This window comes from Calypte anna, chromosome 13, assembly GCF_003957555.1.
Source record: "Calypte anna isolate BGI_N300 chromosome 13, bCalAnn1_v1.p, whole genome shotgun sequence".
In the NCBI taxonomy this organism is placed as follows: Eukaryota; Metazoa; Chordata; class Aves; order Apodiformes; family Trochilidae; genus Calypte; species Calypte anna.
In genome coordinates, this window is record NC_044259.1 from 11,539,532 (window position 1) to 11,553,212 (window position 13,681).

A 13,681-nucleotide genomic window follows, 5' to 3' on the forward strand; every position below is an offset into this window, starting at 1 on the left:
TTTCTTCCTGTTCCTTCCCCTGCACTTCCTGCTGTCTCCCACCACCCGTCTGCGCCCTTCCATGGAGAAATCTTGAAACCATCATCACCAGAAGAAGGCTCCACACAGCAGGTGGCCCAGCAGCCTCCAGCATGGCACAATGCCTGGTGGTGACTAACCAGGGTGCTGCTGCCACCTTCTGCGTGTCTGGCAGAGCGGATCTGGGCACAGTCCCATCTTTCTGCCTGTCACCTTCTCACCTCTTCCCAGCTGGGACACGAGTGGGCTGCCCCAGCAGGGTGAGCAAGGATGGTCCCCAGCTTCTGTGCTGCCCTCCCTTCTCCCAGCGTGGGCAGCACTGGTGCTGCCTGGCATCCCATCAGGATGGAGACACACGTGCTGGCAAAGGGGTGATCCAGGCGTGGAAGGCAAACAAAGCATCCCTGCCCCAACCAGGAAGGATGAGGCTGGGATAGTGCCTGGCACAGTCCCCTGCCCTGGGCTCAATGTTCCCCACGAGCCTCGCAGCAGGCAGAGGAGTGATGGGTAAGTCCAAGGCAAGTAAAACCTGGATGTGTAAATTCCCAAAGATGTTTTGTTTGAGGAAGTTGTGAATGTGTGAAAAAAGATGTTTTTTGGGTTATAATAGTTTGTTCCTTCCTCCTTTCCCACTGGGAACCTGGGGTAAATGTTAGCTCTGAAAAATCCACTGTGCAAACACTGAGCCACTTCATCGTGTTGGCTTCTGCAGAAATGGATCTTTATCCTCAGGATCTGTTTCCTTTCGGGAAAATATTTCAGGAATGCTTGGAGGGCTGTAGGAGCACGACTGCCATTAAATGTCAGGAGGATCTGCTCTCACATAGGGCAGGCTGGGTCTGCTCAGTCCCAGCTTTGAAATAGTTCTCTATGTCCCCATTGCTGCCTGCTCAGTCCTGAGTCCTGCAGATCTGGGGCAGGTTGGAGCACCACAGGGCATTTGCAAGGAGAAGGGACACACCCCTCCAGATGGACTATTCAGGGAGAAAGCAAAGGACAAGAGGATATTAACAAGGTAAAGAGGCATTAATGTGGGTCCTGAGGAAAACAGCAGCTCTGCTGGTATCACACTGACCCTGGGCATGTTGGGTTTGTTCCCACAGGGGACATTTGCCACTTTGAAGCTACAAGGTCAACTCTCTGCCACCTCACTGGGCATTTGTCTGGTCATGACAGGGAAATGCACACATGGCCCTGGGGCTTGGGGAGTTACAATCCCACTTCTGACTCAACAGGGATGTCTGAACCCTTGAGATATGACCTGTGCTCCACGATTTGCTGCTCACCTTGAAGCCTGCCTAAGGATTGTTTTTGCCTGGTCCTTCCCAAAGGGACTGATGACCATTGAGCATCCCCCTCCCCTGGGCTGGGCACTGGGCTCAGGCAGCACAGGGAGATGTCATTTCTCAACTGCTCAGGCTCCAGCCACATCCTGCAGTAGGAAAACCAGCTCAGACCCAGACACAAAGATGCTAGGAGCTTCTGGCATCTGCCCTTGCACCGCTGCCACCCCTGTTTGGTGACCTCCAGAGTGCCCAGCAGCAGGGTGTCTACAGAGTCAGCTCCATCCCTAGAGAGACCTGATGCATTCGTGGCATGAGCAGGGCAGCAGCCGTTTTTCCTTGCTGCCCTGGCAGGGGGGGACCAAGGTCCCGGACCCCCCCTCGGCAGGGGTGCCTTTGACAGACAGCCCTTCTCCAGCGTGCCCAGAGCCGCCCCCGCCTCCCTCCCTCCTCAGCGCTCAGCCATCCTCAACTCCAGGCAAACCTTTCCTCCAGCCCTGCTCCCCCCGTCCCCCCCCTTCAGCAGGGCAGGGGCACCCCCTCCTTCCCTGGCATCGCTTCGCCCGCTCCCCCCTCTCCCTCCCTTCCTCTCGGCGGAGAAAAAGAGAGGAAAAAAAGAGTCGGAGCGGGGAGCGCATAGCAACAGGATTCTGGGATGAAGAAGATTCGGCAGCAGCATCTCCGGGAGGTGAGAGCCGGGCAGCGGGGTCCCCCCCCTAGTCGGGGAGGACAAGGTGTGGCCATCATCTCCCTGCTGTCCCCTGCCCGGGGACACTCAGGATGCACCCGGCAGATTTTGCACTGCCGGGAGCAGTCTGCGTGCGTGGGGCAGGAGCGGGATGGTGGGGAGAGGGATGGGGGGCATTTTGTAATGACTGCTCCTGACTGGATGCAATCAGCTGCCTGCTCCCCCCATCCCTCCCCCCCTCCAGCCGGGGCTGCTGGCGGGGTTCACGGGGGGGTCTGGACGGGCTGTGGGGGGGCACCCGTGGGCAGCCTGACCACCCCCTGGAACTCTGCTGTCACCGGCCCCGGGGACTGCCCTGTCTTCGGGTGGTAGGAGGTGTTCTCCCCCGCCAGGATAAGCACAGGGAGCTGGGCATTGCCTTTCCCACCTGCAGCTCCAATTGTCCCCTCCCTAGGATTTGAAGGGATCTGGGTGGTGCTGGACCCTGAGCTCTGGAGCCCTTTTTATACCCTTTCAGGCTTTCCTATCCCGGGTTCCCTCCTCTGCTGCCCTGCTCTCACCAGGCTCTCTGAGCCCCTGTCCCCCCTGCCTCGGGGACTGAGCTCCTTCTTGTACCCATCCCATATGGTGGAGTGGGGTGGCAGAGGGTGGCATGGGGACACACTGCTGATGCAGCTGGTGTGCCAGCCCTTCCCATCTTATCCTGGTCAGCTACCCAGGGCTGGGAGCCCCTTCAGCTCTGCCAAACTGTGCCCACTAAACACAGGGCAGGGCAACTCCAGCCTGCATCAGCCTTCACATGAACAAAAACCTGGGAGACGTTCATCCCTGCCAGGAAATTCTGAGGATAGCAGGACATGACGTAAAAGAGCCAGCAGTGGCCTGGTGGAAACCAGCAGCTGTCTGATGGCCCTGGCAGCCTTAGGGCTTCCTACTTTTCTCTGCTGCCATTTGGAAGCATCATCTTGCCCTTCCCTCTCCCCCTTTCCTATGAATTGCTTTTTCAGATGACTTTGTGACTGCAAGATCCATTAAAAGTTGTCTTTGTTCCTTCCAAAGGCTTTCTGAGATACTGGAATTCCTCTGCTGTGTAACACTTATTCAGGAATTCCTTCAGTCCCACAGCAGTCAGCTGCAATGGAAAGCAGATGCCCCTAGAGTTAGATTCTCCATTCCCAGTGCTGCTCAGGGCACTGCTGTCTTTCATTACCCAAAACTACTCTTGCTGAGCTCCAGATGGTGAACCTGGTGCTTGCAGTCACCCATCACCTTGGGACCACCATGCCTGATGCTGGCACTGGGCTTCCCAGGAGGAGTTTGCACATCTCTGGATGCACCACCCACCCCAGGACCCCCACACCCTCCTCTCCCTCTCACTAGGATCTGCTTCCCATTGGTGAGCTGGGGGGTTTTAAGCCTTCTCCTCAGATGTGTTTTAGACACATGGAAATTCCTTTTTAATAGAGGAGATCTTTCTTGGGCTCTAAGGATTTCAGGTTGAGCTTTGCAGAATAGTATTTCCAGGATGGCTTTTATTTGTTTATTTGCTTGGGGTTTATTTGGTCGAAATGGACCAAAGCCCATGGGGCTAGCAGTGAGAGCCAGGATTTGGGCTGTTCCTTCCCATACCTGGCAAGGCTGGCAAGCAGCATCCTCCTGACTGAGCTGCTGCCCTTCCCTGCCTGCCACACACTGCCTAAAACCTTCCCCAGGTTTTTCAGATGAGAGACCATAATCATCTGCAGCTCTGTGTGCTCCCTGCACTCAGGACATCACTGTAACGAGTTTGTTTCAGCCTCAGCAATTTCCCAGCTCCCCTGTGCAGGCTCCAGCATCACTTGCTCCCTCTCCTGGCATGTGCTGGGGGAACCCTGGGTTAGCACAGCCTTTCAAGGGGCTTTATTTACTTCATTTTTGATGTGATATTGCATTTGAATTAATTTTTATGCTGATTTGCTGCTTTTTTTTTTTTTTTTTTTTTTTTTCCTCGAGGAGATTAACGAGCAGTTTGAGGTAATCTGGAGTGACTCAGACTTTGCAGACACGCTGTGCTCACACGGGGCTCGGATCCACAGGGGAGAAATCTGGCATGGAGTGGCATTTCTCCCAATCAAAGCCTGTGATCCACGCACAAAACACTGGCAAAATAACCCCACAAGACCACTTTGAGTGGAGAGAAAATACAGTGAAAAAAAAAACTTTAATCTAGTTGGCTTTTTATGGATGCAGATGAGGTTTTTTACTGGTTTAAGTAAATTGGTTTACCAAAAATAATTAGCATAGGGCAATTTCCTTGGCAGAGACTAAAGTACTTTTTTTTTCTGGTTGACCTTGGCTTTGCTGACTTCTTTGGGAGCATCTTCTGGTGAATAATGGAAAGTGATGCTGTGTTCAAAGAGGATGCTGTTGCCAAGGGAGCTGTTAGTCCCTGTCTGTTTATGACTGAGAGAGAGGAGCCTGGGTTGAAAGATGGCAGATGATGGTGGAAAGCACTGAAGCAATATCGTAGCACTAGAGCACTTCAGCTGCTGCTGAAAAAGAAAACTCCCATTATGACAAAGGCTGAAAGGGAGCATTAATCCTAAAAAAAAAAAAAAAAAAAAAAAAAAGGGCTGGAATTGAGCTGGCATGTGAGATTTCCAGCAGCCTGAAGCAAAGAGGTGTGCAGCTCACTGCTCTTTGCCACAAAAATAGGCTGGAATCTTTAAATGCTGCATTTTTCAGCTCGTTTTAAGTCAGGAAAATAGAGCAGGTTTTCTGTGATTTTTTGGGAATGCAATTATTGGGGGCACTTTTGGGTATCTGTTATGGAGCAGCCTCTGTGTGGGTTTTCCAGCAGCATCCCTTGCCTGCGCCTTGTGTCACCCTGACCACAATGTCACCACCCTTGGGTACTATCTGACTCCTGAGCAGTCTCTGCTTTCTGTTCTGGGGTCCCAGATTTAAACTGCAGAGCTCCAGCTAAAGATACTAATAAGGCAAACAGCCATCAGGGGTGACAAATTACATCCCATGGCCTTTGGAGAATGGGACTGAGGTGGGCACTGGGCCAGGTACAGTTTGGAAAAGGCCTGGCTTTCCTTTCTTCCCTTTTTGTTGCTTCTGTGTCCACATGATTTCCATGCTACATCTGATGGGTGGGCACCTGCACTTTATCAGATCACACAGCTCCACTGGTGCCTTCTTGCAGCTGTTTAGGATTCAGGCAGAGGTGCAGCAATTAGCTGGGAAGCTTTAATAACCTCCCAGCTCCACTGCTTGCTGTTTTTTCATGATGCAAACCTGAAAAGTGAGAGGCTGCCAGACAGTGTGATGGACTGGGAACTATTTTTGGGGGAAGATTGAATTGTGATGATTCCAAAGCTCCTGTCTCCACCTGGCAGGGATCTTTGTGAATACAGGTTGTAGCTGGTGAATAAAGGTTGAGGATGGCTGTTGTAGAGCAGTCTGTCCATCACCCACAAATCCAGGTTGCTGTGGGCCATGCCTGCTGTTTGTGCTGGGTTAATTAGCAGGCACGACCACGGTTTGGAGAAGTTGCTAAGCTGGGGAGCTGTGCTGAAGAGCTGCAGGATGGCTGCCAGGTAGCAACGGTTTTATAGCAACAGGGTTATATTTGGGTCACATATTGACTTTTCAGCTTGTGGTTTTGACGCTTTTTCTTCTGACCCTCAACTTGCGATGTTGGCATCCACCAGGGATGGGCTTTTAGTGGTGGATTTTAGCCTAACCCCTTTGCTGGGGCTGTTTGTTTCAGGTTGACTCTAGGAATGGTTTGTCCCAGCTGGTCCCATCCCTCGAGGGGTCTGCATGCAGGGTGGGGATGGGTCAGCTTCTGCCCTCAGTGCCTTTGGGGACAGCGTGCTGGCAGTATTGGGGTGCTGGCAGGTGGAGGAGTGGGGTGCACCCTGCTAATGGTGGGAGCTGCAGCCACGTCTGCCCATCTCCCTGTCTCCATGGGAACCAGTAGCAGGAGCATCCTTCATCCTGGCCGGAGCGGAGGAGGCAAGGAGGTGGCTGCCACCTCCCCTGGGCTCTGCTGCCACCTCCCAGCTCTGGTCTCCTGAGGACAGGGTCTGCTGCAGGCTCTGAGCACACTGTTAACCCCCTCTCTGATGAAGAGCTGCCTGTGCCTCTCTCATCCAGGGCAGATTAGGGAAGCTGGAAGGAGCTGTCTCAGCAGGGACAACTGGGAGTGAGATGCTACCTCCCCACTGGTGTAGGCTTCTGGGAGTTGGAAAAGTGTGAAAAACACATGGAGTATTTAATGGCAGTGAAGTGCCCAGCATGGTGGCACATGGGGCTGGGGTGTTGCACTCCCTTGCACACCAGTGGTGGTTCTTCCTCTGCTCTCTTCATGTCTATGCACTGCAGGAGATCAGGAAAGTTTATATCAGCCCCTTGAAAGGATTTCTTGAGAAACTGGCGTGCGAAAATGTGTCTTACCTTCCCACCCAGAGTGAATCAGGGCCATCCTGCCTTTTCCCAGGGAGCTCTGGCCATTTGGAATTTTATCTCTTCCCATCCTTTGCTCTGCAGCAGAGTAGGTTGTTCACTGGGGTGGTGCACAGAGAGTGGCTGGGACCAGGTGTCCCCAAAGGACGAGTGTCAGAGCTGTGATTTATGGTCACAAATTTACACATGAGCTCCCATGGTCCATCCCTCCTCCTGTTCATTATCCCCTGTTTTAACTCCCTCCTGGGCCCTCCCTCTCCCATCCCCTGCTCTCTTGCTCAGCCCGTGACTCCAGAGCTCCTGGTGAGCCCCAGCAGCCAGGACGGGGACGTGGGCTCCGAGTGCCCAGAAGACAGAGGGAACTGGACAGGACGGCTGGATTTCCTCCTCTCCTGCATCGGATACTGTGTGGGCCTTGGAAATGTCTGGAGGTTCCCCTACAGAGCTTACACCAATGGAGGAGGTACTCAGGAATCCTCTAAAATGACCACATCTGCCCCTCACTGAACAGGGTTGGTGGGATATGCTTCTGAAGAGATAGATATCCCTTTCACTTCTTGGAGCTGGGAAGAAACATTCATTTTTGTGGGGTGAAGCCTCCTCCTGCCCCCATACTTTCTGTAGGGCATTGAGAGTTGGGGGTGGGGAGAAAGCACAGCACTGGGTGAACCACTGCCCCTTGCTCCTGCAGGACTGGTGAGCTGCTGCCCCTTGCTGTCTTCCAGATTTTTGTGTAGAACCCTCAGGGCTACAGATGTTGAATGCACTTTACTCCTCATCACAGATGAGCTTTAGGTGTTTGCTCTGTGTTATATTCAGGATTTTTTTGCTTGCTTCTTGCAGGAGCTTTCTTGGTTCCTTATTTCATCATGCTGGCCATCTGCGGGATCCCCATCTTCTTCATGGAGCTGTCTCTTGGCCAGTTCTCCAGCCTGGGGCCACTTGCTGTCTGGAAGATAAGCCCTCTCTTTAAAGGTGCGTGAGTGAAGTCCAGAGCTTCTGTGGGGCCTCTGGAAGAAGTGCTTTGTGAGAACACAGGCCAGCAGCAGTGTCCTGTGATGCTTAAAGCTCCTGTTAGAACCAAAAGTTAAATCCTAGGGGAAGGTGGAGCAGGTTGGACTTCTGGGTCCACTCTTTTAGTAGCTGCAAGATGTGTATGAGATCTGTCAGTCTTTGAAGGGTCTGGGTGTCAGGACCAGCTCTAGAAACTGTATGAAAAGTATTCAGCCAGCTAGTGTACAAAATACAGAACCAAAGCTGGGCAATGACTTAAAGACCAAAGTGAGAATAAAGCATTAAAAAACCAAAATGGCCAAGTCAAATACTTCTAGTCTCAATATTAAGTTGTAGTAAAATCATCTCTGTGGTGCAATAGATCATCAGTCCAGAGAAGACATGTCTGGAGAGTGTTATGGCAATAAGAGGCTTCCCCCTGAGGTGAACCTCTGACTGCTTAAACACGTGGCTGCTGAGACCCAGTGCCTAACCCTGGTTTTGGCTGGTTCCTCTCTGGAGAGATGGCTCATTCCTTCTTTACCCTCTCCTTCCTCCAGGCGTTGGCATGGGCACGATCCTCATCGTCTCCCTGGTGGCCATTTACTACAATATGATCATTGCTTATGTTCTCTTCTACCTCTTTGCATCTCTCACAAGCGACTTGCCCTGGCAGCACTGCGGCAACTGGTGGAACACTGACCTGTGCCTGGACCACCACCTCATCAAGGCGGGGAACAACACCTTCCCCGTCAACATCACCAACACCGTCAGCCCCAGTGAGGAATACTGGAGGTAAAGAGGTCTGAGCAGGCTGTGGGGACATGGTTGGCCTCCAACCAGGGAGAGGATGGGGATGGGATGAAGGGGGAAGGTCTGCGACTCACGGGCACTGTGGGTGGGCTCTCGTGGTCAGCTGTGGGTGATATCTCAGTTTAGCCATTGGGATGAATGTTGCTAGGATGTGGGAAGTGATCTGGAGATATGTTAGGATGAAATGCAATCCCATGCCTGGAAGCTGCTGGGAATTTTCTCTCAAGATGCAGCCATCCCCTCTGGGGTCTCAGTGTCTGCTGGAGAAATCACACCAACTGCTCCCCTTGCCCTGGCAAATGCCCACCAGCCCCTCGCTGCTCTCTCATTGCTGAGATTTTTGTCAAGGTTGGGTTTTGCTGGGGCTCAGGGTTTCTATCTATAAGAAGATGGGTAATCCCTGTGGCCACTCACTGAGGTTTCTCCTCTCTCCCCAGCCGGTACGTCCTGCACATCCAAGGAAGCTCTGGGATCGGGGATCCTGGGATGATCCGCTGGAACTTGTGTCTGTGCTTGCTCCTTTCTTGGACTATTGTCTATCTGTGCATACTGAAGGGAGTCAAATCCTCAGGCAAGGTAAGGGCTGGGCCCATTTTCTTGGTTGCCTGTGGTTCTCTGCACATCTGGTACACTGAGACCCACACACAGCACCAGCTGGACATGAGCCATGCCGGGGGGGGTTGCACACCCAGACACTGACTGGGTTGGCACCATGGTCCCCTTGCATACCAAGGACCCCTCAGCTCTGCAAGGAGATGCCAGATGATGCAATGTCCCATCCCATGGGCAGGGCTGGGATGGAGTATTCCTGCTGTGCTCCCTTTCCTGGCTCTCCCAGCTGGTTCTGCTCTCCCACAGGTCGTGTACTTCACTGCCACCTTCCCATACCTCATCCTGGTGATGCTGCTCATTCGTGGGGTGACTTTGGAGGGGGCCTGGAAGGGGATCCAGTTTTACCTCACACCCCAGTTTGATCACTTGTTGTCTTCCAAGGTGAGCAGGATCTCATCCCACTTGTTCAAGACAAAAAAATGAACTTTCTCCATCCACCCCCAGCATGCAGCAGAGGTGGTTCCCTTGATGGTTCCCAGACCTTCTCTGGACACTCACTGACTCAAAGTCCTCCCGGATCACAAGTATTTGCCTTTCAACAATGTCTTTGCTCCACACCTTGTCCACACTGCTCTTCCCAGCTGTCCCAGCCCTATAACTGTTTCTGTCTGGCTGTGCAGGGGATGGTGTGCTCACCATATCCCCTGGGTACCAGGACCATGGGCAGAATTGGCCCAGCCCCTGTGACAGGCTGGGGGTGCTGCTGGGTGCCTGTGGTGGATCTGTCTGCTCTGAATTTTTGGTGTTTTGAGTGAGGAGGTTCCTTGAGGCAGCAGTGCTGGTAGCAGAGAGCACCCACTTTTACAAGGGTGTTTAATGCCTTGCTGGGCTGGATCTAAAATGCTCTTATTAGCCCTTCCTTCCTCTACCCAGATGATCCACTAAACATGGTGAGTGTGTGAGCAAGGAAAGGTAAAGACCCCATGGGCTTTGGGTGCCTGGGGAAGACATGCTGGGGGCTCTGGAGAAGTGTATTTCCAACTTCATGTTCCTCTGGAGGAATTTTCCAAACCCCTGCTCTCCTCAGACCTGTTTCCTTCCCCCAGGTGTGGATTGAGGCAGCCCTGCAGATTTTCTACTCCCTTGGGGTAGGCTTTGGGGGCCTCCTCACCTTTGCCTCGTACAACACCTTCCATCAGAATATCTACAGGTGGGAGCCAGTTGCTGTTTTGTGAACATCATGGGCTAAGGGGGGCCATGAAAAGCTCAGCTGGTGGGTTCAAATCTGGCAGAAGCACAGGGTGCAAGTGGTCACCCAGTGCTGCTCCTTGCCCAAGCACCTTACAGATACCTGGCTATGTGCATGGGCTCAAGCAAGATAGAAGGATTTGTGGCAGAAAATTCTCCTATGCATCAAGACACTGTGCCTAACACAGAAATTTTGGGCTGCAGGATGCAGGCTGAAGGATGAGGGTATTTGAGGATGGTTCTGTGTGCTTGTCCCATCCTGAGCATGGGCTGCAGGTCACCAGCAGAGAGGGGAGTCTGAGTATGGGACATTTGGGCTGATCCCCTCAACTGGGGAAAGCAAGCTTGGGAGGAACACCAGAAGAACCCATGCCATGAGATAAGTGCTCTTTTGCACCCGGAAAGTACATAACTAGAGATGTCCTGGAGGAAAATTGCTCTGGGTCACTTTACTTTGGCACCCAGAGCTGGCAAGGCCACTGTGCACTGGTGTGAGCTGGGAAGGAGTGGGCAAGTTCAGAGAGTCTTTTCTCTTCTCCACAGGGACACCTTCATAGTGACCCTGGGCAATGCCATCACCAGCATCCTGGCAGGGTTTGCAATCTTCTCTGTTTTGGGATACATGTCCCAGGAGCTTGGGGTACCTGTTAACCAGGTGGCAAAAGCAGGTGAGGCCAAACAAAGACCTTTTCTCCTTCACTCTCTGCCCCAGGTGTGCTGTGGAGCATCTCTTCCAGATGGAAGACATCCAGGGGTGTCAGTATCAGGGCTGAAGGGGGGAGGGAAGGGGGGGGATATTTTCCTACCATGCAGACTTTGAACAGAGCTAAGTGATATCTAATAAAGGTCTGAGCAAGGAGCAGGCTGGTTCTCCTGCACCTCTCCACCTTCCTGACCATCTTGCAAGAGCCCAAACAGGTCCCTGCTGTGATGCCACTCCACCCACCCCCCCGTGGCCAGCACTGTCACCTCCTTTTCACCCTGCTGTCCTTTGCCTCCCCTAGGCCCTGGCCTGGCTTTTGTGGTGTACCCCCAGGCCATGACAATGCTCCCCCTTTCTCCATTCTGGTCTTTCCTGTTCTTCTTCATGCTGTTAACCTTGGGACTGGACAGCCAGGTAAGGACAGAGCCCACCAAGCTCACCACGGTGCCCAGGCAGCCTGGGGGGCTCAGGGGACCCTCTTCTCCTTTGGGTGCAGTTTGCCTTCATGGAGACCATTGTCACAGCAGTGACAGATGAATTTCCCTACTACCTGAGGCCAAAGAAAGCTTCTTTCTCAGCTGTCATCTGCATTGCCCTCTTCTTGATGGGGCTCATCCTCACCACAGAGGTAAGAGTGTGAGGCTGGATGTGTCACAGGCACCAACCAAGGCCTCATATTAAGCAGTGCTTAGGGCAGGGGTCAAGTTTGCAGAGATGTGTGTGTTCACATCAGTTAATGAAGTGGAAGAGAGATGATGGATGAGCCTGGGCTTCCTGGAGTTGGGATGGAGGGATAAGGGAAGTGGCACAGCATTATTCCTGCCCCTGCACCCACCCCAAAAGGCGAGTGATGTCTCCTCAGGGTACCTGACCTTTGTTTTCCCCAGTGCTCACAAAGAGGCTAAGAGGATGGGTCCTCAGGACATGGGAGGACATGGGTTGGGGTTCATTGTGGTGATGGTCCTGGAGATGCTGGCCACTGTACTTTGCCTCCACAGGGTGGGATGTACTGGCTGGTCCTACTGGATGACTACTGTGCTGGCTTTGGTCTCATGGTGGTGGTGATCACCACCTGCCTCGTGGTGACACGTGTCTATGGTAAGGGACACAGGGAAGGGCAGGATGTCTGTATGAAAGGGGTTTAGGGGCTAGGGGAGCCAACAGCCTCACAACATAGCATGAAACACCTCTGCTTCAACCACTTGTTTCTCCTTGGCTATCACTGGATTCACTTTCCCAAAGATATTTGGGGTGCTGAGCCTGGTCCTTCAGACAGCACCAGCTGGGCTTCCTTCCTCCATCTCCCAGCTAAGAGGGGAGGGCCTTTGCTGTAGAAGGTGCAAACCACTGCTTCTGGTGGGTTCAGAGCAGCCTGTTACAGGCACCTGGCTCTGGGGGGAAGTGATCATAGCTTCTGAGTCCCACTCCTTCATTCCTTTCAGGCATGAAAAGATTCTGCCGGGATGTCCACATGATGTTGGGCTTCCAACCAGGGTTCTACTTCAGAGCCTGCTGGATGGTCCTGTCTCCTGCCACAATGATGGTAACTGCTCCACGTGAGATGCTGGAGAGCTGCAGTGATCCCATCATCCCTGGGTGGCCTTCCTTGCAATGAGTCACTCTGCTGGCATTAACCCAGGCACCATTTTTATTTTGCTGGGAGTTCTCCATCATCTCCAGGCCTATTTTTTTTTTTTTTTTTTTTTTTGGAGCATGACACCTTCAGAAGGCTCCAGGCTGTTCTCACTTTCTTCCCATCCTGCAGGCTCTGCTGGTGTACAACATTGTCAAGTACCAGCCCTCTGAGTATGGCAGCTACCGCTTCCCTACCTGGGCTGAGGTCTTGGGCATCCTCATGGGAGTCCTCTCCTGCCTGATGATTCCTGTGGGCATGGTGGTGGCTGTGCTCCGAGAAGAAGGGACACTGTGGGAGGTAGGAGCTTTTGGGGCCTGGCATTGCTGGGGAACACCCCAAGTGTGTGTGAGTGTGGGTGACCATGAACCCCTGCTGAGCCTTTTGCTCCTGCAATTTCTGGATTCTCTTTCCTGGATATGTGTCCCCAGTCCTCCTTGCTGCCCACGGGGTGTAAGGGATGTGTGTCCTGGGGCATCTCCATCCAAGCAGGTGCTGTATCACTCTACTTCCCAAGGGCATCCCACCCCTCCTACTTCCCAAAAATCTCCAGGACAAGCTTTGGGCGCCATCCCATCCTCAGGGGGAGCTTTTCCAGTCCCTGGGGCTGTCATCTGGGAGCAGGGGATGAGCTGCTGGGGAAGGGGGCTTTCAGGTGCAGGGTTCCTGTGCTTCCTCTGCCTGTCTCCCGGCAGCGAGTCCAGCAAGCCAGCCGGCCCGCCATGGACTGGGGCCCCTCCATGGAGGAGAACCGGACCGGCATGTACGTGACAAGCCTGGCAGGCAGCCAGTCCCCTAAGCCACTGATGGTCCACATGAGGAAATACGGGGGCATCACCAGCTTTGAGAACACAGCCATCGAGGTGGACCGGGAGATAGAGGAGGAAGAGTCCATGATGTGAGGGGACCCGGTGCCCCGCGGGCTGTGGGAGGGGCTCACACTCACACACACACACACACACCCCACCCCCTAGTTTGCACAGACTGCACTGCAGCACTTCAGGATGGCTTGGGGTGGGTTTTTGCCAGCCTCCTCACCACCCTCCTGGCCCCACCAAGACGGAGCTGCTGCCTGTTCCGGTGCTCCCGCGGTGTTCCTGTTCAGTGTGACAAGCTGTGTGACAAGTCTGTGTGTGTATGACAAGTGTCTGGTGCAAGTGTCCAGGTTGTCCAAATCCCACCCTTGGCCCCAGCCCTGCCCTCCCCATACAGGGATGCTGAGGTTGCTGGGATATTTCAGGCTGGTGAAATGCTCAGGCTGCAAGAGATGGGGAGAAGGAGGAGATCCTCGGTGT

General features: G+C 53.4%; 1 protein-coding gene across 1 annotated transcript; it reads left to right on the top strand.

Annotated features, from left to right (window-relative positions):
* The first annotated feature begins 1,921 nt into the window (after window positions 1-1,921).
* SLC6A7 (solute carrier family 6 member 7) lies at window positions 1,922-13,288 on the top strand. Its single transcript, XM_008501858.2, has 14 exons — window positions 1,922-1,989; window positions 6,727-6,907; window positions 7,288-7,419; window positions 7,998-8,232; window positions 8,688-8,826; window positions 9,109-9,243; window positions 9,909-10,012; window positions 10,594-10,718; window positions 11,055-11,167; window positions 11,250-11,381; window positions 11,752-11,851; window positions 12,196-12,296; window positions 12,519-12,686; window positions 13,082-13,288. Exons 1-14 carry the CDS (start codon window positions 1,957-1,959, stop codon window positions 13,286-13,288), a joined length of 1,905 nt encoding a protein of 634 aa, XP_008500080.2. The 5' UTR covers window positions 1,922-1,956.
* Window positions 13,289-13,681: the final 393 nt, after the last annotated feature.